Genomic DNA, 20,804 nt, shown 5'->3' with positions numbered 1-20,804 from the left:
ATAGGCCCACACATATATATTTTCAAAGAAAATGTGCAAAGGCAATTCAATGAAGAAAGCATAGTCTTTTCAATAAATAACGTGGGAACATTTGGACATCTATGCATATTTTAAAAACTTCATTTGCACCTTCTGCTATATAAAAATGTATTCAAAATGGATCATAGAACTAAATGTAAAACACAGCAGAACACCTTTGGGTTCAGCATATATTTCTTAGACATGACACCAAAGCAAGAGTCACAAAAAAACCGAACTGATCAATTGGACTTTGTTGAAATTAAAAACTTCTGCTCTTCAAAAGACACAGAGAGAGAACGAAAAGTCAAGCCATAGATTCAGAGCACATATTTGCAAAACATGTATCTGCTAAAAGACGTACCCAGGATATGGAAAGAATTCTCAAAACTCCAACATAAACAACCCAATATTAAAATTGGGTAAAACACTTGAAGAGACACTTCCTTGAGGTAGATATGCAGATGGTAAACACACACACACACGAAAAGTACACAACGTCACTGGTCGTTAGGGAAATAGGAACCAAGACCACAGGGAGATACCAACACACACCCATTAGAAAATTAAAAAGAGCAACCGCACCAAGTATTGGTGAGAACATGGAGGTACTGGAATGCTCTCACGCAGCCGACCGGCAGGAATGCAAAACGGTGCATGCAATCACCTTGGCAACCAATGTGGCAGATTTTTTAAAACGTTAAGCATACACTTGGCATATGACACAGGCATTTCATTCACTTCTAGACATCGACAGCAATGAAATGAAAGCATACGTCCGTGCAAAGTCTTGTACACACGTTCACAGTAGCTTTCTAATAGCCCCAAGCTGGAAACAACCTACATGTCCATTCATAGGTGACTAGATAACCAAAGTATGTGCATTCATACAGTGGAATGCAACTCAGAAAATGAACTACAGACACAAACAAATGCATCCCAAATAACTATGCTGTGGGGGGGAAAAAGCCATACAAGTAAGCACACACCGTGCGTGAACACATCTATACAAAATTTCAGGAAACGCAAATCATCTATGGGGACAGACTAGTGGTTGTCTGAGCACAGACGGGAGGGAGCATGCTGGGGGCACAGGGGTGGGAGAGACGATTGGAGGAGGCAGGTATGTTCACTATCCTGACTGTGAGGACAGTCTCATGAGCGTACCCAGAAGTCTACACCTTCATCTCGTGCCGTTTATTGGGCGTCAATCACACCTCACTACCGCTGTCAAGAAAAAACCGTGAGTCAAAAGGGAGCAAACCGCTTAACAAGGAGGGATGAAAAGGGAAGGAGGCAAGAAAAGGGCTGGCGAGGGTGCATTTGTGGATTTTTCTTTTGTTATTTGCAGGCGGTGCGTGGGCAGCCCACAGGAGGGGGCAGGGCTGCTGCAGGACCACTCACCGGTCGTTAGGCCCGAGGCGTAGAGAGAAAGGACTCCTTGGTTGGCTAAGTACAGGGCAGGCACGTTGAAAGTCTCAAACAGGATCTGTGCGGAAGCATTGGGAAGCATGGGCACCCAGGCCAGCAGGCAGAGGAGCGGGTGGCTCTTACTTCCGGGTGGGGGCACGAGTCCTGCTTGCAGGAGGCCCTTGGCTCCCCCAAAGAGATGTGTGAGGAAGCATTGCCACTCCTCCTCCCAGCTCTGCCGTGCCCAACTGTGTGACTCTGTTTCCCAGTCTGTGAAATGGGCTGACACCCCTCCCAGGTACCTTGCAGGACGGCGCGGCCGAGAGAGCACCTCACTGTCTTGTAAAGCACCATTTTATCACGATGGGGACCGTGCTGAATTCCCTATGCCTCTGGGAAGCTCCTGTCCTCCCTTCTTTCTGCACTCAACAGAAATTCCAACGCAGACTCGCGATGACTTATTAGTGTCATAATAACGGAAACAAGGAAAGCTAACCGTGGTGTGTAAACTGCATGCCACTTAGTTCGGACATGGCTTGGTCAGGAGATATCCCTTGGTGCTGATTGTCAACCAGAGGAACGACACGAGACACAGCCTCATTTTTACTGTCCACGCCGAAGTATGTGACATTGGACTCCTTCCTTGTCCACACAGGAGACCAGGGGACAGGACGTGAGGAGCAGGTGGCAGAGGTGAGGTGTGAACATGGCGCCTGGACGCAGGCTCCATGAAGGCAGCTGGGTGAGTGGGAGATTCTTCTGCAAGGGCTGACACTGGTGTCTATAACCTTACAGGTTATTTTGATGGCAGGCCCCAGGGCAGTGTCACCCAGATTGATGAGAGGCTGACTTTGTCAGATGTAGCTCCAAACCAGAGAAGGCTTCCTGGCAGGGCCACAGGGATTACACCCGGGGACAGAGGGACAGCAAGCTGGAGCAGCCAGGCAGCTCACGGAGGACCAGCAGGGTGGGGTTACGGGCTTCTTAGGTCCCTGTGGGCTGGCTTATTTGAGTAATTTTGCAGGCTCCTGGGCGCAGGGGCTGATACCTGGCTCTGGGTGATTAGGACGGGTGGATAGTGGCCCTGAATGACAGGAAAAGAAGGAAAGTGGCTGGGATGTGGGCTTAATCCGTTGCCCAAGAGGGGAACGGACCAGCCTCTAGCAAAGATCTTACAATCCGGTCACAGCAGCATTTTGAAAACCGACATTACCCACGTCCGGGATAACCACTGAGTGTGTGACTAGGGGACAGCCGTCTGTGGGGGTGTCGCCCAACGGAAGTGAAAGACGTGTCCATACAGAGATCAGTTCTTGCCTACTCACGGCGGCTTTATTCACAACAGCCCAAACTGGACACCACAGACGCTTATTCGAGGGGAAGGACCTGCAGTGTGACGAGTGGGAGCAGTATTACCGCAAAGGGCCACAGGGACGAGCGTGGCAGTGCCTGTGGGTTTGGGCGTCTCTCCGCAGCCCCTGGAATTGGATCCTCACGGGTGAGGAGGGTACCCCTGGAGGTGGGAGGGCAGCTTTTGGCATCCCACCAGAGCCCCCTCCCCCCAAAAACACAAGGGCACAAACCAACTTCAGCTCCCCTGGCCTGGTCTGAGGCCAGAGGTCACAGAGCTTGGTAGGGTCCTCAGTATTCCTGAGATCAAACTCCCATTTTACAGAGGAGGAAACTGAGGCACGGAGACAGCGAGAAGCAGCATTTACGGAACACGTGCCAGGCCCTAAGCACTGTGACCAGTGCAGTGTGGCACTGACTCATCTTGTTTCCATGACGGCCCCCTGGGTGATACCGTTATCATTCTTCCAATGAGGAAACCAAGACACAGCGAGGGCCAGTCATCCCCCGAGGTCACGCATGCTGGAACAGCCAGTGCGACAACCGGCGGGGCCCTTCCCTGAGCACAGGAAGCTCCCCACATTGGCCCCTCTTCTGGGACAAGGACCCCAGGTCCCCTTCAGGTACAGACTCCTTCCAGGAGGAAAATCAGCCCTGAGCTGCTTGGTGGGTTCCAGCCTCTGGGAGGGGCCCTGGAGGTTGGCTGCCGGACACAGGCAGGGACCCTGCTGGGGCAGAGGCCACCGTGTGCAGACCACTATCCTGCGAGGTGGCACTCCTTGGGGCCCGCTGAGATTCGGGCCACCGTGGATGGCTGCCTTCTGTTTGCCTGCAGGGCCATCGCCTTGCTCCATCCCCCTCTGCCCTGGGGTGTAGCCATGGGCTCTGCCCACAGGGCCCCCCAGAAGGGTGCGATGGTGGGGGGAGAAGGAGGTGGAGCACTGAGGTTCCCACCCTCCCTGCTGGCCCTCCTGGGTGACAGTCCTCTCAGCGCTGGTACCCAGTGCTGCTATTTCAGGTTTGGGGGTAACAGCCCCCTGTTACTAGTCCAGAGCTCTGCAGTGTCTTGTGTTGCTTTTCTAAAACTTCTGCTCACCTGTGTGTGCAATCTCTTGAGTAAACTTTCACCCAAATGACCCCATGCGGGTGTGCCTCTGCTTTCCTGCTGGGACCCCAACACAGTTAGGGGGTGAGTTTGGAGCCAGGGCAGAGAGGCAGGCCATGGGCCTGGGGCAGGTGGGGACATGCTGCAGACAGGCTGTGTGGCCGGCGCCACGGTGTGTGTGAGGGTTAATTTCACGTATCCACGTGACTGGGCCATGGGGGCGGGGCGCCAGACACTTGGACAATCATTATTCTGGTAGCATCTGGATGAGATTAACATTTCAATCAGTGGGCTGAGGAAAGCAAATGGTCCTCACAGTGTGGGTGGGTGTCGTCCAATCAGTCGAAGGTCTGAATCGAACAAAAGGCCTGCCCATCCCCCAGATAAGAGGGAACAATTCCTCTTGCCTGGTGAGCTTTGAACCGGGACATAGGATTTCCCTGCCTTTAGACTGGAACGGACGCCATCGGCTGTGTGGGGGCTCAAGCCGGCTGACTCACCCTGAGCCATGGCAGCCTCCATAACTGCACAGGCCAATTCCTTACAACAAATCTCCCCATGTGTCACCTACTGTTCCGTTTCTCTGGAGGACCCTGATTGAGACAGTCGGGTGAGCGGCGCCCTCTCTCTCTCCCTCCTTCTCCAGCTCACTGGGGCCCCGATGGCACTGCACGTTCTCAAAGCGGGGACCTGCTGCTTCCCGGCCATGGGCTGTGTGCCCGGTCCACATGGAGCCCAGCGGTGGCTCACTTCTGTGGCTCTATCCACGTGCGGAGGAGGTTTCATCGGCCCCCTCAGGGCTTTGTTTTAAATGAGGCGGCAGCTCGCACCTGCGCTGTGATCAATGGTGCTGTTTCTGGGCCACGCACGAGCCGCAGGGCCTGCTCCCAGGGTCACTGCTCCCTGAGGGAGACACCGCTGGGCTCCGCAGACTCGGGGCCAGCTGGTGGAAGCTTGCTGCTTGCTGAATTAGTTCATCCAGGACTCCAGTAGGCAAAGCCTAACGACGTGAGTGGAACACGAGCAGCCAGCAGCAGCCCCAGCAGCCCCCACCCACTCCAGCCCTGAGGACGGCGCTGCAGGGTGTCCGGGCAGGGGTGGGGGCTGCTTTCTTCACCAGCCTGCGCCCATCACGGGCCCCACCATCCTGTTCAATCTGGTGCGATCTCTCTTCAGCACAGGCCACCAACTCCTTCCTGGGGGGGCGGGGGCAGCCCCGCGTGAGGCTCAGAGAAGGAGAGGATCTGGAGGCTTTTAAGTCAGAGCTAGACATCCGGGCAGGAAACACGACACGACAGAGCTGAGAATGGGGCGCAAGCCAGACTATGCGGGTCCTGGCAGGTCTGTCAGCCACTCGCCTGTGACCTTGGCCAAATTACTTATGTTCCTGGCCATTCCGATTTCTTCATCTGTGCAAAGGGGCTAATAATCAATCACTCTGCCCCAGAGAGCGGCCGTAAGGTGTAAAATAATTAATAGTAAACACCCAGCCCCTCTCTGACCGCTTGGGGGTCCCTCCGCGGTAGCTGACGTTCTTGCCCAAATGTCTACACAGACAGTTCCCGCTGGTGAATTTATCTTCGCTGAGCAAAGCAAAGGTGTGGTCCCGACGGTGTCCCTGCCCCTGCGGCCTGCTCCCTGATCCCCGCCCACCACCCGGCTTCTTACCTGTGACACTTTCTCTTTGTTGGATACAGTGTTTAAAGGTGGTTCTGTGAGCATCAGAGGGTGCTGCTCTGGGGCCGTGTGGAGCAGCTGGTAGAAGGAGTGATGCCAGATCTGTGGAGCGAGGGCAGCACGGTGAGGCGCGGCTGTGCGCACGGCAGACAGAAAAACGGGACCCGCCTGTCTGCACCACGGAGCGGCTTCTGGGTCAGCAGGGAAGGCAGAGCACGGCTTGGGACAAGTCGCAGAGCCTCCATTCGTGCACCTGGGCTTGCATCAGGAAGGGGAGCACGGCCCGTCTCGAGGACCTCATGTCCTGGCTGGGGGACAGATCCGAGCCCCAAGATGACAGGGGGGACACAGTTCAGTCGATAACCTCTGCTTTGAGCACTGATAAAAGGCACGCGCTCTTTGGGAAAAAGGGTGTCGGTCTTGTCCTGGCTGAACCCCGGCACATGGTGGGGACTACCCATCATGCAGCTTAGGTGATTACTACATCCTCCAAGGCAGTGCGCAACCTGTGCTACTGTCCACGGAGGCCCCTATCGGAACCCTCAGCTGTGAAGACAGTGGTTCACATTAGCCCGGGTCATTACATCCTTACTCTGCTGGACTCGGGGATTCCTTAGTGTGTGAAACATACATAATATAAAGTCTGCCATTTTAATCTTTTCTAAGCACCCAGCTCAGTGGCACCAAGCACACTCACTGTTGTACAAATGTCGCCACCACCATCTCCAGAACTTTCCATCATTCCAAACTGACACTCTGTCCCCATGAAACACGCCCCTCCGCTCCCCCAGCCCCGCACCGCCATCTACTTCCTGTCTCTGTGAATCTGACTCCTTTAGGGACCTCGTGTGAGTGAAATCAGACAATATGAGGTCTGACAATGAAGTTCGGGAACTGACCCTAGAAAAAGTGCTACGTACCTCGTTGCTGAATATCACTACAGTCACCTTCAAAGGACTCCCCTTGGGAAGCTATGCACCGACGCCAGTGCCTAGTTCACCCTTCAAAGCAATTTGCCAACTCTTTTTGGAATGGCCATCAGAGCTGTCATCGTATTACCCTTGATGTCCTGAATGTCATCAAAATGTCTTCCTTTCAATATTTCCTTTATCTTCGGGTAAAGAAAGAAGTCACTGGGGGCGACATCAGGTCAGTAGGGAGGGTGTTCCAATACAGTTATTTATTTACTGGCTAAAAACTCCCTCACAGACAGTGCCAGGTGAGGTGTCTGTGGTGCATTGTCGTGATGCAAGAGCCATGAATTGTTGGCGAAAAGTTCAGGTTGTCTAACTTTTTCACGCAGCCTTTTCAGCACTTCCAGATAGGAAACTTGGTTAACTGTTTGTCCAGTTGGTACAGATTCATAATGAATAATCCCTCTGATATAAAAAAACGGTTAGCAACATCGTTGCCCCAAGTTCGTGAACTTAATGGTCAGACCTCGTGTGTGTCCTTTTAAGGCTTATTTCACTTGGCACAATGTCCTCCAGAAGCACCCATGTTGTAGCACGTGTCAGAATGTCCTCCCCTTTTAAGGCTGACTAATACCCGTTGTATGAATAGACCACGTTTTGTGTACCTGTTCCCGCTGATGGACAGCTGGCTTGCTTCCACCCTTGGGCTGCTGTGAATGACGCCACCGTGAACATGGGGGTACAGATATCTTTTTAAGACCCTGCCTTCAATTCCTGTGGGGATGTGCCCAGAAGAGGGGTTGCTGGGTCCTTTGGTCGTTCTGTTTAATTCTTTGAGAAACTTCCATCCTGTTTTCCAGAGCGGCTGCCCTGTGTTACCTTCCCACCAGTGCATGGGGTTCCGATTTCTCCACACCCTCGCCAATACTTGTCATTTTCTGTTGGTCATTTTATTTCTTACTAGCCATCCTAACGGTGAGAAGTGGATTGAGGACTTTTTATCCATCATCCTCTTTAATCGTCACTCTAGTGCTAGGTGGTAGGAAAATCGGACCCCTTTCTTAGAGAAAAGGAGACGGGACAGAGAGGCCGAGTTCTGCGTCCAAAAGGCCGTAGGGAATGAGTAGTAGGGACCACTTATGTGGTCAATACTGCGATGTAGTGTCTAGAGACGCCAAAGGACCCCTGGGTGCCCGTGGGACCCCCTGCCCAGGTGCCAAGGCAGCAGGGGCCTGTGAACAGGTCCCACCCCAAAAGAAGCTGCAGCCTACCTTCTCCATGTCATCCCAGTTGGTAATGGTGGCCCGAGCGATGGGATACTGCAGGCTGAGCTTCTCTCGTCTTCTCTGAACCTCCTCCCCAATGAACCAGTCTTCCTCTTCCATTCCCACCAGCTGATTCTGAAAAGCACGGGCCAGGACAGATGAGTCCTCAGGACTGACTCACCTGCACTCCGCGGTCAGGTTCAGCACCAGTGCGCCATGGCGGGTGGGGACATGCTGTCGGGGACGCTCCGGGTCACAGGGCTGGCATTAGTGGCCTTCTCAGGCCTGTACTCTATTTCCAAATGCCACTGGGAGGCTTCAGCAAATGACCTGCAAGCAAAAGTGCTCCCAAGGGACCATGGCGGGGCCACTCATCTTGCCCACACTTAGATGACACTGGGGGCGACAGTGGAGGAGGCAGCAGAGGAAGGAATGGTGGGGAGAGGGCACCTGCTTCCATGTTTGCTTTGGGATGTTGGTGGGGAGAGGTCTGCAATTTGTTTAATTTCAGTTATTTTTAGGAAGATGAACCTAGCTGCTTTCGTGGCAGATTGCACCGTGCATTCTGTCATTCAGCGGAGATTTGCCAGTTGGTCTGTGTGTTAATCTGGGTGCATCAAAAAGCAGACACCCAAACGGGATTAAAGGTACAAGGATTTCATTAGGGCCTACGTCTGTGTGAGAGAAAATGCAGAGGACACCACACAGGCCAGGAGAGGCTGGCTGCTGCCCGAGTCAGATCCTGGGTGCAGGGGAGAGGGCTGGCTGGGTGTCCTGGGAGGAAGGTTGGGCCAGCCCGCTGGGGAGTTCTTAAGCCACAGTCATTATCAGAGGACGCCTGTGTCTCCCAGAAGTGGGTCAACCTGGGTACTCCTCCCTGCTCAGATGTTGGCCAAGTCAGTCTGTGGGAAGCACAGCCTAGGTGTCACGGTGAAATGTTACTATGGTGCAATGGTGCCCTGGGGCCGTGCTGTAATGATGCAGGGGGTCGGGGTGCAGAGGTGCAGTGGATTTTAGAGAGGCCCATTCTCGAGGCTGCCACAGCTCATCAACACGGAGCTTTGATACCTTAGGGATTTGTCTTTTAGGCAGAAGAGGTTTGCCATGGGGTGAGAACCACTGCTATGAGCCCCGGGCAGCTGCTTGCCTCCTCCATCAGGTGGGAACAGTGACGTCATCCCCATTCTCACAGCAGTGCCACTGGGGGGGTCACAACCTGGCAACATGCCCGCTCTCTCGCACGTCAGTAGGCAGGAGAGAACTCCCTTTAGGCAGAGCAGCTGCCACAGACCACCCCTCCCTACCGTCCTCCTGTCCTGGAGGCTGAGTGTCAGTTGCCACATAGTACCAGCGCTGTCCTACAGGTGAGAACTGCTTCTCAGCAGCCACACCATCTCAGGGAGAAAAGCAAAAAGGAAACAGATGGGCCCCAGGGTCATTTTGTACAACTGCCTGCTTTCTAACTCACGTAATTGGCAGCTCCATCTAAGTCCGTGGTTCTCAGCGTGGTCCCTGGCTTTTGGATGTCACCATCCCCTGAGAAGTGGTTACAAATACAGACCTTTGGCCCCTCCCAGACCTGCTGAAGCAGTGACTCAGGGTGGCCGGTCCCCTGCCTTTTACCCAGCAGGCCCCCGTGACTCTGGCACTTGCTCGCCTCGGCCGCCCCTGCTCTATGGGTTTCACTTGGCCGGGCCTGTGGGAGGGGGCGGGGCTGTCGGGCCACCTCCGGGCTGAGCAGCGTCCAGGGGCGGGCACCTGTCACTCACGTCATGCCGAAGCTTCCCAAGGATGGTCGGGAACACGGCCACAGGTGCTTCTGTTCCTGAGAAGCCCACTTTGCAGAAGCCGGAGCCGTAGTCGCAGACGACGGGCACACTCATGATGCCGTGTGGCCGGGATTGGGCTGCGGGGGAGACAGCTCGGTTAGTGTGCAGGGCGCTCGGCTCAGGCAGGCTGTGCCAGGCGTGCCCTCGGGCTCTGTGCCCCTCGCACGGCCACGCGGGTGGCTTCCCACACCCAGGATGGAGCCCTGCCTAAGAGACGAGCCACTATCTAGATGCTGTGGGCAGTTTGCTGGAACAGGCGGGCCCTCCGATGACCGCTGACACAGGGCTGTCCAGGAGAAGGGAGGCCCACCACGTGACCTCCTGGGCTAACATTGTGGGGACGACACAGCCTCCACCAGGTCCTGGCTTGGCCCGTTATCCTCCACTGGGGTCATGTGAAGTGGCCCCTCTCCTATTCATTGAGGCAGGGGCTCTGGGCAGGGGCCGGCCGAGGGGAGACCCCAGGGGGAGCCGCTCACAGCCAGGCCCCCTTCCTCTCCCAGCTCAAACACTGCCTCTCCTGGGGCATTTCCATGGCCCCCTGGCCCCGGGTCAAAACCAGGCCCTCCGTCCACTTCACTTTTAGACAACTTCTTCCATGATTTTGCAGGTTTAAAAGCATGAGAAAATATGAAGAAGAAAATCATAATCACCTGTATTCCTACCACCTACAGTTGCCCCCATTTTATTTTGATATTTGTTTTCAACCTATTTCTATCTACCACTTTTTAAACACGAATCACCCTCCAAATGGAGGGACCCACTTTCTCTTTCAAATATTGCATTTAACCACATGTTTACCAGAACAAATGGTTTCTTCAGTTTAAAGGTGATTTGAATTCTTTTTCAGATAGAGAAAGACTACAGGTTCATCACAGAAAGCAGAGAAAACTAGGAGGAAACATAAACCTTCGCCAGACCCCGCTGATCACCGGTGGTCTTTGCCTGCACTGGGTGTTGACCCTGCCGGTGCCCTAACTGCCAGCACAGAGGCCGTCTCCTGCCTCGCACAGCGGCCTCTGCGTGTGGTACAACCTGTGTGCTTCGTGTACACGCTCTGTCGGGAACACTGCACACACAGCTTCCTTCTGAACATGACAAGCACCCCGTGTCACCCATGTCACCCGAGACAGCTTCCGGTAGCCCAGGGCCCACCGGTCCCTGCTCTGACTCCTTCAATCGCCCCCACCGTGGAAAGCTTACAGCCTCTCCTTTTGGTTTTTGTGAGGGAGCTTGTGAGGAGCTTCCCGACCCCTCGTCCTGCTCCTGAATTCCAGGTGGGTTGGCTCCTTATCACGTGCCCTTACCACCAGTGGGAGGACTCAGAGCTTCTAAAGCTCCTGCAACATGGGGCCAACCTGCTGTCCAGAAATGGCTGCCATGTCAAGGCACTTTCCCCACTGTGCCCTGTCACATGCCCCGGGGTCCCCAGTGAGCTCCCTGTAGCCACCTCAGAATCGCCTGAGGGGGAGCGGACTTCACAGTCTCTCACTGGGGAGTTTCTGGGGGTGTCCTGCTTGTCTGCATGCTGGTCGGGTATCTCCAGCACGTGTGGCTTCTCGCAGGCTGCCTCTCCTTCTCCACCACAGGGCGGGGGCGAGTGGGGCAGGCTCCCCTACAGTCAGATTCATGAGCACTTCACAGAGCAGGAAGCACGTGTCTGAACCTGCTTCCCGGTCACGTGGAGGTGCGCTCGGTGTGGCACGTATTACCATCCCATCATCATACAGACCTCTTGACAAGCGAGGGGCTTGCCCCATATCCCCCGACCAGCCAAGGCAGGCCTGGGAGGGAGGACCCGAAGGCCGTCTTCTTGGCACAGAATTGAATTCGTTCTGGGGCTGGTCCCATGGCTCTCCTTCCTTTGGTGCAACGGCATTTGAGCTCAGAGGAACAAAAATGGGGTTCTTCCTTTGTTTTGTTTTATACCTTCTGAGGCTGGCTTCCGTTTCTATTTCTCTAGCAAAAGGAGGAAAATTAGGCCACGAATAATGACACTGCTGTCCCTGAGCCAGCTCACGGGCCACCGGGGATGTCCTGAGTGGAATGAGATAGGTCCAGGGCGGGGAGGGCCTTCACTCTACCAGCTGACCCACCAGGGTGGCAGGACCCGGGGTGGCATGCTGGGCAGAGGGTGCGTTTCTGCTTTCCTCCAAATCCTGTGGGCCTGGGACTCCCTTGTGAATGGAAACATTCAGTACCAACACACAGGAACAGAAATCTAAGGAAAGCGCGAAAGAAACTGGAAGGAAACATTCAGCCTGTTCGAGAGGAAACTGTTTACCCACGTGACTGACACGCAAAGGGCGGCAAAGGCTGAGCTGCCCCACATTTCAGGAACTACCCCAGGCACCTACCCAGCACCAGTGAGAACTGGGGACGAAGGAAACCCGGCGCCCACCTGTAACCCAGCTGCTGTCCCTCCATGTCATGGCTCCTGAACGAAGCCACTGTGATGTGACTGGCAGGCATGTGTCTTCTTGACCCCGGAAGGGCTTCTCCAAGTTGGTGGTCAGCCTCCTAGGGCCTCTGCTTCTCTCTTTCTACCATGACGCCCTGTTCTTGGGATCTGGTGGAGGTTTCCTCAGGCCCCTGACCCCACAATGGCCACGTGACCCATGCCGGCAATGACCCTTGGCCACTGTGGTCCGCTGGAGGAGCCCATCCTAATGCCCATCACCATCTGACGCCCAGAGCTGTGAGCCTGTCACCGACATGGCAGAAGGACCTTTGCAGGTGTGATCATGACACAAGGAGATCAGCCTGGGTTTCCTGGTGGGTCCTTAGTCACAAGGTCCCTATAAGGGAAAGAGCGAGGCAGGCGTGGCAGAGCCAGAGAGACACGGGAAGACTCTGCACTGCTGGCTTTGAGGATGGACGAAAGGGCCCGGAGCCAGGGACATGGGCGCCTCTAGAAGCTGGAGAAGCACGGAAACAGAGCCCAGAGCCTCCGAGGGGCCATGGCTGTGCCAACACACTGACTGGGCCCTGTAATGCCCATTCTAGAGTCCAACCTCCACGACCGAAAGATGATAAAATTGCATTGTTTGAAGTCCCTTGGTTTGTGGTAACTTGTTACAACTACCCTCGGTCCTCAGCCAAGAGGTGAGCATGTGATACAAGCCACGTTCTACAGAGGCACCTGGAACAAGGAGCTACTGTGCCCCTGGAGAGAAGCTCCCCGTGTGGACTTTCTTTTCCATCGATGCATTCATTTAAAAAATTGGTGCAGACCTACTGTGTTCTAGACTTTCTTTCTGGCCAGAAAGGATTTTGATGTTTTCAAACTCAGAGCCCTTCAGGGTTTTCAGTTTGGACAATAGTCGTTATCAGTTATCAGCATTTTCCACGCGGAACAGTCTCTCACTCCCTTTTCTTGGCTTCTACCACCGAGCCCAACCAGACCAAAGGTTTGCCATTTCGGCACAGGGGGCCCCTCTCTGCCAGACCGAACTTCTCCAGGGCCCTGTCTCCACCTTGGCCTGTATCTCCTGGTAATGCTGGAGGCCAAATGCACCTTCTGTAGAGGTGTCAACAGTGAGTGTCAATTCCTGCCTGTCCATGGCCATAGGAGGGGCGAGGAAGGAGCATGCTGGCAATATTCGGCTGTGCTCCTGTTGTGAAAGAGAGACGTTAGACCTCACGAGGGATTTCCTCACTTGCAGAAGTCTTGCTCTGGCTTGTGTGCTGGTGAGAGGTACAAATGCTTTGAATTCCGAAGACATATTTGGGAGAAAATTCCAACACACTTTCCTTTACCAGCGGCTGTAAGCAATGCGAGGGAGAGCTTTCCGAGTAGAACCTCAGTTGAAATGTGTACTTTTTGCTCTGCGTGAACTTGTTAACAGAAACCCGGGCCACTTTCCTAAGTGTCCTGCCAGGAGCCCCTGACTCGGGGACCTTGGAGCCTGCCTGTCTCCTCACATCTGCAGAAATGGTGGAGTTCCTGCTGCTTTTAGAATTGAAAGGGGCTGCAGAATAATTGGGCCCAATCCCCACCCAGTCAGAAGTCTTTTTTAATAGTTGAAGGAAGAAGGAAAAAAGAAGCATCAAAAGAAGACATAAAACCATTAACTTTTACACCGAGAAACCCCGAACCACACCTTGCTCAGGAGGTCCCAAACCCCTGGGAAGCAGCCCCCCTCCCTTACCTTTGCGTTCCTGGGAGGAGATGTGGCAGCTGTGGGCCTGACTTTCAAGTGCATTTGTGATTATTCAGCAGTTGTTGGTCTTGCTCAGTGACATTTTCTTCCTATTAAAAAAGAGAGAGAGAGAAAGAAAGAGAGATGATTCCGAGACACTTTGATTAAACAGTGAAAACATCTAGGCCAAACCAAAGCCACGGAGACAAAGAACCATATGAAAGCCATGTCCTGTGGAACCCATCAGCCACCTCTCCAGCCCTTTCCATCAGGGGACAGACTGTTCTGCCCATCCGAGTTACCCAGGAAACTGAAGCCTCACAGAACATATCATTTGTAAACACATAGCATCTCTGAAGGAAATCACAAACCTCTCTGCCTTCTGAAACCAGGATGCTGGTGTAAGGTAACCTTTTCTTGGTGGCTTTAGGCTGTGTCATGAACAATCACACTGTGCTGTAACAGTGGTGACCTCAGGGGGCCTTGCAGCTGGCCCTCAGTCCCAGCCTGAAATGACCCTGGCCTGTCAGCTCTTAGCTTTTATGTTCACCTCCCACTTTTTCTGTGTCTACCCATACCGTAGTTCTAGAGCTCATGGCCCTCTGGGGGTCTGTCCTGCATAGGACAACAGGGACCCCAGCCGCAGCCCGACCTCCCTGAGGCCTTCGCCTGCAATGTACAGTTGGACAAAGCTGGGCAGGGGCTGGAGGAGGGCCCAGGTGTCCTCAGCCGGAAGAAGCTGCAGTCCTTCAGTGGGCAGGACATCTTGACTGAAAGCACAGTGCATGCCAGGCGTGGAAGGCAGCTGGGCCAGCTCAGGGTGGACGCTGCACACACCCCATCCGGGCAGGTGGAGCTGCAGAATAGGAGGTCAGGACCCACTAACACTGGGCATACTTACTGGCACCATAGCATTACTTTTGCCAGTCGGACATGGACATGGGGGCCACAATAGGGGACGTAATTTCAACAGCCTCACTTTCATATGTCTGGAATTCGGCCTCTGTAAACAACTTCGGAATGGCCACCTGGATGGCCTCATCTCTGGGGACCAGGACCAAACCGGACACATCTTGTCTTTCCTCCAATTTGCTATGCTCTAAGTGCTAAGGGCTTGCAAAGCAGAGAGCCAGCATGTGAGAATTCTGTGCATAAGAAGAGGTAGGAAGAAGGCTATTAACGGGAGCCTGGGAGGAGGGAGGGCTTGAAGCTTCCTCGATAAGCCTGAGGGCTCCTGGGCCAGGCTGGGAGGCTTCAAATCCTGCTTCACTGTCACCTGCAGGAAATGACCTGGACTTGGAGCTTCGGTTTCAGCGAGCATGAGCCCCATGTCCCAGAACTGGGGTGACAAGTGAGTGGGCCACTGTGTGGAAAGGACTTGGAAGAGACCTATCCTGTGGTCAGCGCACGATAAATGCTGGTCACCATGTATGTCCACGGGCCTCGCTCCCCGTGTGCCGTCTGCGCAGGGATTCTGTCCCACCGTCAGCTCCCTCTGCACCCAGAGGGTCTCTGCAAAAAGCTGCACCCACAGCTGCCCCCCACCTGGCGTTTTTCTCCAGGAGGCCCCACAGCATGGCTTGGCTTCCTGTGCCAGGGGGCCACTGTCCACCAGGCCCCATCCTGTTGGTTCATGTGGGGGAGCTACCTGGTTTCCCTTCTCTGTACGAATAAACCACCTACATGTAACAAGACATATACGTTTCAGGAACACGGAGGGATGACGCTCTTCATTGGCCTACATCCGTGTGACTGGATCAAGATATGGAATGTCCCCAGTCCCTGGAAGGTGTGCCCTGTCCCCTCCACTGCCCGGCCCCTGGAGGTGACCACCCTCTGTCCTGCGTCCTGTCCCTGGATCCTGGAATCCTGGAGTGTGTGCTCCTGGGTGTGGCTTCCTTCACTCAATATCGTGTCAGCCATCCGCACACTGTGCGTAGTGGTGGATTTGCTGGTCCCCTTCCATCGCTGTGTAGGCTTCCGCATGTGGCCGTGACACAAACTGTTTCCAGACACGTGTATATACTGCTGTTACGGACGATGCCACCATGGGCACCCTTGGACTTTTGGGGAGCATGAGTGTCTATCGCTGGGAATGTGACCAGGAGGGAGAGCTGGCTGTCACAGGACACGAGTGCCTGGCTGTAAGAGATGCTGACAAACCCTCTCCCCGAGGGGCTACGCCAATTCCCACCCCCATCACCGCATGACATCGTCCCCATCTCTGTGCCCTTCTGGGAGAGGGGACGTGGCTCAGGCTGGTTCTCGTTTGCATTTCCCTGATGACTAACGATGCTGGGCCCGTTTTCATGTTCACTGGTCACTTTGTTCAAGTCTCTCATTTTTAATAATTCACTCCTCAGTCATTTTCTTGGCGATTTATTTCTCAGGGCCCTTTATATAGCCTGCATGCGAGTGCCCCCTGGAGGACAGACGCGTCACTGCAATAACTTCCTCGCCTTGAATATGGCCGTTTCACACTCTTAACGGTTTCTTTCGATGGCAAGTTCTTGATGTCATCGAAATCCAATTTCTTTTATTTTCTTTTTGTGGTTAGTACTTTCATGGTCCTGCCTAAGAGCTCTTTGCCTACAAAGATCACCCCGTTCTTTATCAAAGACTTTCTTGGTTTGCCTTTTATGTGTACGTGAGTGATCCAATCTCAATCTTTTATAGGTGAGTTGGAGTCGAGATTTATTTTTCTCCAGATGGGTGTCCATCTGACCCAAAAGTTTGTATTCACTATGTTTTTATTGAAAACTTTTTACTGGAAAAAAAAACACGTTTCTTCCCCGTCACTCGCAGGGCTCCTTGTCGGCTGGCCCCGTCTCAGTGTGTGACCCCTGGAATATCCTCGCATCAGCAGGTTCTCTGTGTTACCTCAGAAACATTCTGGACTTTTCCGGGCACAGCAAGTCTTGCACTTTTTAAAATTAAATTTTATTCTAAGTGTGTTCTGGTTTTGGATGTTTTCAGAAACAATATCAAAAAAATCTTCATTTTCTAATTTTTTTTGCTAGGGTAGGAATAAAACAGGTGTTTGCACATTGACTTAGTATCCTGCAGTCTTGGGAAATTCACTTAACAGTTCTAGCGGCTGTTTTCTAGACACCTTTGTGTTTTCTACACACACAATTGTACAGGGGTCTCCAACCCACACTCGGCTTCGATGGCTCAGTGGGGGACCTTCCGGGATTTGCACATACAGTGAAAGAACACAAATCAAAGTCAGCAAAGGAAAAGGCACCTGGGCTGAAGCTAACGGCTGCGATAACATCTCATTTGACACAACTTTCAGCTCCTGGAAAATTGAGATGGGCTCTGGGCCGCCGCCCACCGCCAGGTAGCGGTCAGCTGGTTGGAGCGGGCCGGGCAGGGTCTCTCTTGGCCCACCCCGTTCTGATTCTTGCCACGTGGATTCTGGTATCTAATCACGGCAACATCCCCAGTCAGCCCGCAGATTGTATGCGGGCAGCTGGGCTCACTACTGAACCCACATCCACTCACGGGGTAACGTGTGCCTCCCACTCACGGGGGCACGGGGAGTGTGAGGTGACCCACTCCAGGCCAGCAGCTGGACTTGAAGAGCCCTGGGAAGCGCGTCCATGGACACCTGGCTCGCTCCTTACCTGGGGAAACCTGGACAGCCCAGAACCAAACCCTGCCTGAGCCTGCGTCCTCCCCCGGGAGAGGCCGGGCAGCTCAGAGAACAAGGGCACAGGGATCACGTGTGGGTTTCCGCCTGGACGACCAGGTGCTGCCAGGTGCTTCTCTCCAGCACAGGTGACTCCGACCTGGCGCCTGTGATCGGCCTGTTGGCCTGTGTCCTGGAAGGACAGGTGTTTCCGCACAAGGTGACAACTGTAGGTGTTGTACAGAAACAGAATCACATAGTATGCATTTGTTTTCTCGTTCTGGATTTGTTTTCTCGTTCGAGCCACAGAGCTCCATCCAAGTTGTGTGGCTCGATGGTCATTCCCTTTTATTGATGAGCAGTAACCCACGTCTTAGTCCAGGCTGCAGACCGGGGCTTAACCACCAGAAATGTATCCTCACGGCTCTGGAGGCTGGAAGTCCAAGATCAAGGTGCTGGCTGGTTTGGTTCCTGGAGAGGGCCTGTTTCCTGGTTTGCAGATGGCCACCTTCCTGCTGTGTCCTCACATAACACAGAGAGGCCTTGTGTCTCTTCCTCTTCAGTTGGGAGCTGCCAGCACTCATGGAAGTATGTGAAGCCCTGACAACCCTCTAGAAGAGTCCGTGGTGACAGTGTTTGTCCAGGTTGGTCATGCTGACCTGGTGCAGACTTCCAACCCCACCCACATTCTGGGACCACAAGGAGCCAGCTGGTGTTTGCAGGTCTCTTCTCAGTGAAAAGCCAGCTGTGGGCACCGAGTTTCTGGAAGCCAGCCCCATCCATCCCCATCTCCAGGCACTGTGGCCTTCCCACACAACCCAGGGGCATGCGTTCCAGGGCTCCTGGTGGATATGAAGATTTGTGTTTGGTAAGGGGCAGAGTGTGGTTCTGTGGGATGGAAATAACCTGCCCTCCCCCAGAAAACAGAGGTGCAAAGTGGACTTCATTTTGCACATGGCGTTCCACTCAGCTTTGCCTCTTATCCAGAGGGCCTGCCTGAGTTGCAGCCGGCCTGCTGTCGACCTAACTGGCAAACAATACCCACTTCCAACAAAATCTCCCTGCAGACAAGAAAGGGAGCTCCGAGGAGAAGGGGATGAGCACACAGCCGGCCTCGTGCCTCCTCACGCAGCTCTCCCTGCACAGACAGCAGGCTGCCTGGTCGGCGTGGGAACCCTCCCCCCAGAATTCCCATTGCTCTCTGGCTTGCTCAGGGTGGAAGTTTCACTTGATTAAAAGTGATGCCTCCATCTGTCCCAGACACGTGCAGCATTTTAAAGCTGTACTACAACTTTGCGGGAGTTAGTGAAAAGGAACATTGAAAACACAGAAAACCAAACAAGCCCGACAGACCACCTCCGACCCCACCGTGCAGCAATCGGCGTGTCAGCCTTGTGTGTCTACACGTCTCTCTGGGACTCATCGATAACGTTTCTCCTTCCTTCAATGCCTCAGGTGATTCCTTGAGCTGAATAACTGGGTCAGAGTTCTTCTCTGAAGGTGTCTGTATTCACGGGTGGAACCTGCCCTCCAGAGAGACTGCCTCGTTGGCTCCCCACGGGTTTGCAGTAGCAGGACGACCTCTTGCCGACCTTGGCAGCGCTGGGGCTGGTCATCCTGACCAAGTCTGCTGACCACAGGGTTCACCGTTACTCCCTGAATGACTGGACACTGAATAGGGTCCCAGATCGTCACGGTCGTTGGCGTTTTTACCTGCCTATTCACGAGGTTTGCTCATCTGGTCTTAGAGAATATCTTGACTGATTTTATGTATTAGAGACAGCCAGCCTTTGACAAGTACATTCTAAATATCTTTCTTCCTCGATGTCTGTGTTTGTGTGGTTTATGGGCTTTCCCTGAACAACGCGATTACCTCAGGGGTGACTGAAGGAGATAGAGTGGTGGCTGGCCTTGGTGAGGGGGCCTGAGTAACAGCCCCCAAGAACGTCCACATTCTGGTCTCGGGAACCCGAGGTGTTGCCTTACAGGGTGAAAGGAACACTGCAGATGGGATTAATGAACTTCAGATGGGCCCAGGTGGGCCCAACGTCATCACATAACGGGGCCGAAGACATCTGACCAGAGAGAGAAAGAAGACGTGGAGACCACAGCAGCTGGGAGACAAGAGGAAGGATGGGCCCCGAGACCCCCCAGGAGCACAGTCCTGCTGATGCCTTGAGTTTAGTCCTATGAAGGCACATGTCGGACTCTGGCCTCCAGAACTGAAGGAAAATTAATTTGTGCTGTTTTCAGCCACCAAGTTTGAGGCCATTGGTGACAGCGGGATTGGAAACAAATGCACTTGGGTTTAAATGTGGCCCCTGCCACTTGCTGGTTGTCACTGGGGACGTGTGGCTTCAAACCCTGTTTCCTAGTATGAGCAGAGGGACAAGTAATCTGCCAACCTCTCTGGGGGCAGAGGCACGTCCAAGAGGCCACCACTCTCTAGCTGGGGGTCAGACAGCAGTCTGGAGGTGACATTTCATGGCCCACTGCTGGGGCTGAGGGGTGGCTCCTGTGGGGGTGGGATGGGGGTGCTGTTGTTGTCTGAGGCCCAGGGGGAGGAGGAACGGGGGTACAGGACATTCTAATCTCACGGGCAATGGCCCCTTTTGCACATGCCCACTTGGGTTCTTGCCCTGGCCCTGTCAACACCTGGTGGGGCCGAGGGGACAGGGCCCTTTTCCAGAGGAGCACCACCTCCCACTGCCCGGCCCCCGGAGCCTTCACCATCTCCTTTACAGGGTCCAGCAGGCCTTCCCCTGGGGCGGGGCAGAATGCCTGGCCGTCCACCCGGGAGGTCCAGGGGCTGTGGCTTCACTGAAATCTCAATGCACTTTGTAAGCAGCGACTGACAGGCCGGCTAGTCCTGACCTCCTGTGCACAAAGGTGGGGTTCCTGGGTCACCCTGTCCTTACCGGGTGAGGCTGGGCCGCCTTCACCTGCACACAAAGCAGGGTGAGCGGGGGAGGGGCAGCGCGGCCTGGCCTGGCGCTGGCTGAACACACCGCACCACCGGTCACACTGCAGCCCAGGTCAGACGCCGGCAAAAACCCAGCCTGGCTAGCTGAGACGCAGGCCCCAGGTGGGAACACAGCTCTCTGGAGAAGCCCCTGACAGCAAGGCAGGAAACTAGTACCTACCCTCACTTTTCAAACAAGGAAGCTGACGCACAGAGAGGGTTAGTCACCTGCCCAAGGTCACACAGCTGTTGGTCGGTTGTTAGGTGAGCTCATAACCACCACACTCCAGCCTCCTTAAGATGAATTTGCTCAGTATCTGAGGAGGAAGAACAGGGAGGGTCCATGTACTCAGGTCCATCCAGGGCACTGGGTCCCTGGTCCAGCCAGCATTTGAATCACTCCTGTAGCTTGTGCCAAATACAGGTGCCTGGGAGCAGCTCAGGCCCACGAGCGCCCGTGGACGGGTGGGGCACCAGCACTAGAAACTGGTCGAAAGC

The 20,804-nt window shown here is 54.2% G+C and overlaps 1 protein-coding gene across 1 annotated transcript in view; it reads right to left on the bottom strand.

Annotated features, from left to right (window-relative positions):
* LOC308504083 (actin, aortic smooth muscle-like) overlaps positions 1 to 20,607 on the bottom strand; it is a 36,232-nt gene extending 15,625 nt beyond the window's left edge. The window contains exons 1-6 of the mRNA XM_081064112.1: positions 20,488 to 20,607; positions 13,720 to 13,820; positions 9,509 to 9,645; positions 7,746 to 7,874; positions 5,552 to 5,662; positions 1,423 to 1,507 (exon numbers count right to left, since the gene is read on the bottom strand). Of these exons, the coding sequence (XP_080920238.1) occupies positions 1,423 to 1,507; positions 5,552 to 5,662; positions 7,746 to 7,874; positions 9,509 to 9,622 (439 nt within the window). The 5' untranslated portion in view covers positions 9,623 to 9,645; positions 13,720 to 13,820; positions 20,488 to 20,607. The remainder of the gene's footprint in view (positions 1 to 1,422; positions 1,508 to 5,551; positions 5,663 to 7,745; positions 7,875 to 9,508; positions 9,646 to 13,719; positions 13,821 to 20,487) is intronic.
* Between the last annotated feature and the right edge of the window lie 197 nt (positions 20,608 to 20,804).

This window comes from Rhinolophus hipposideros, assembly GCF_964194185.1.
Source record: "Rhinolophus hipposideros genome assembly, chromosome: 10".
In the NCBI taxonomy this organism is placed as follows: Eukaryota; Metazoa; Chordata; class Mammalia; order Chiroptera; family Rhinolophidae; genus Rhinolophus; species Rhinolophus hipposideros.
The sequence above is the reverse complement of the archived record's forward strand: the minus strand, read 5'-3'. Positions and strand labels throughout refer to the sequence as shown.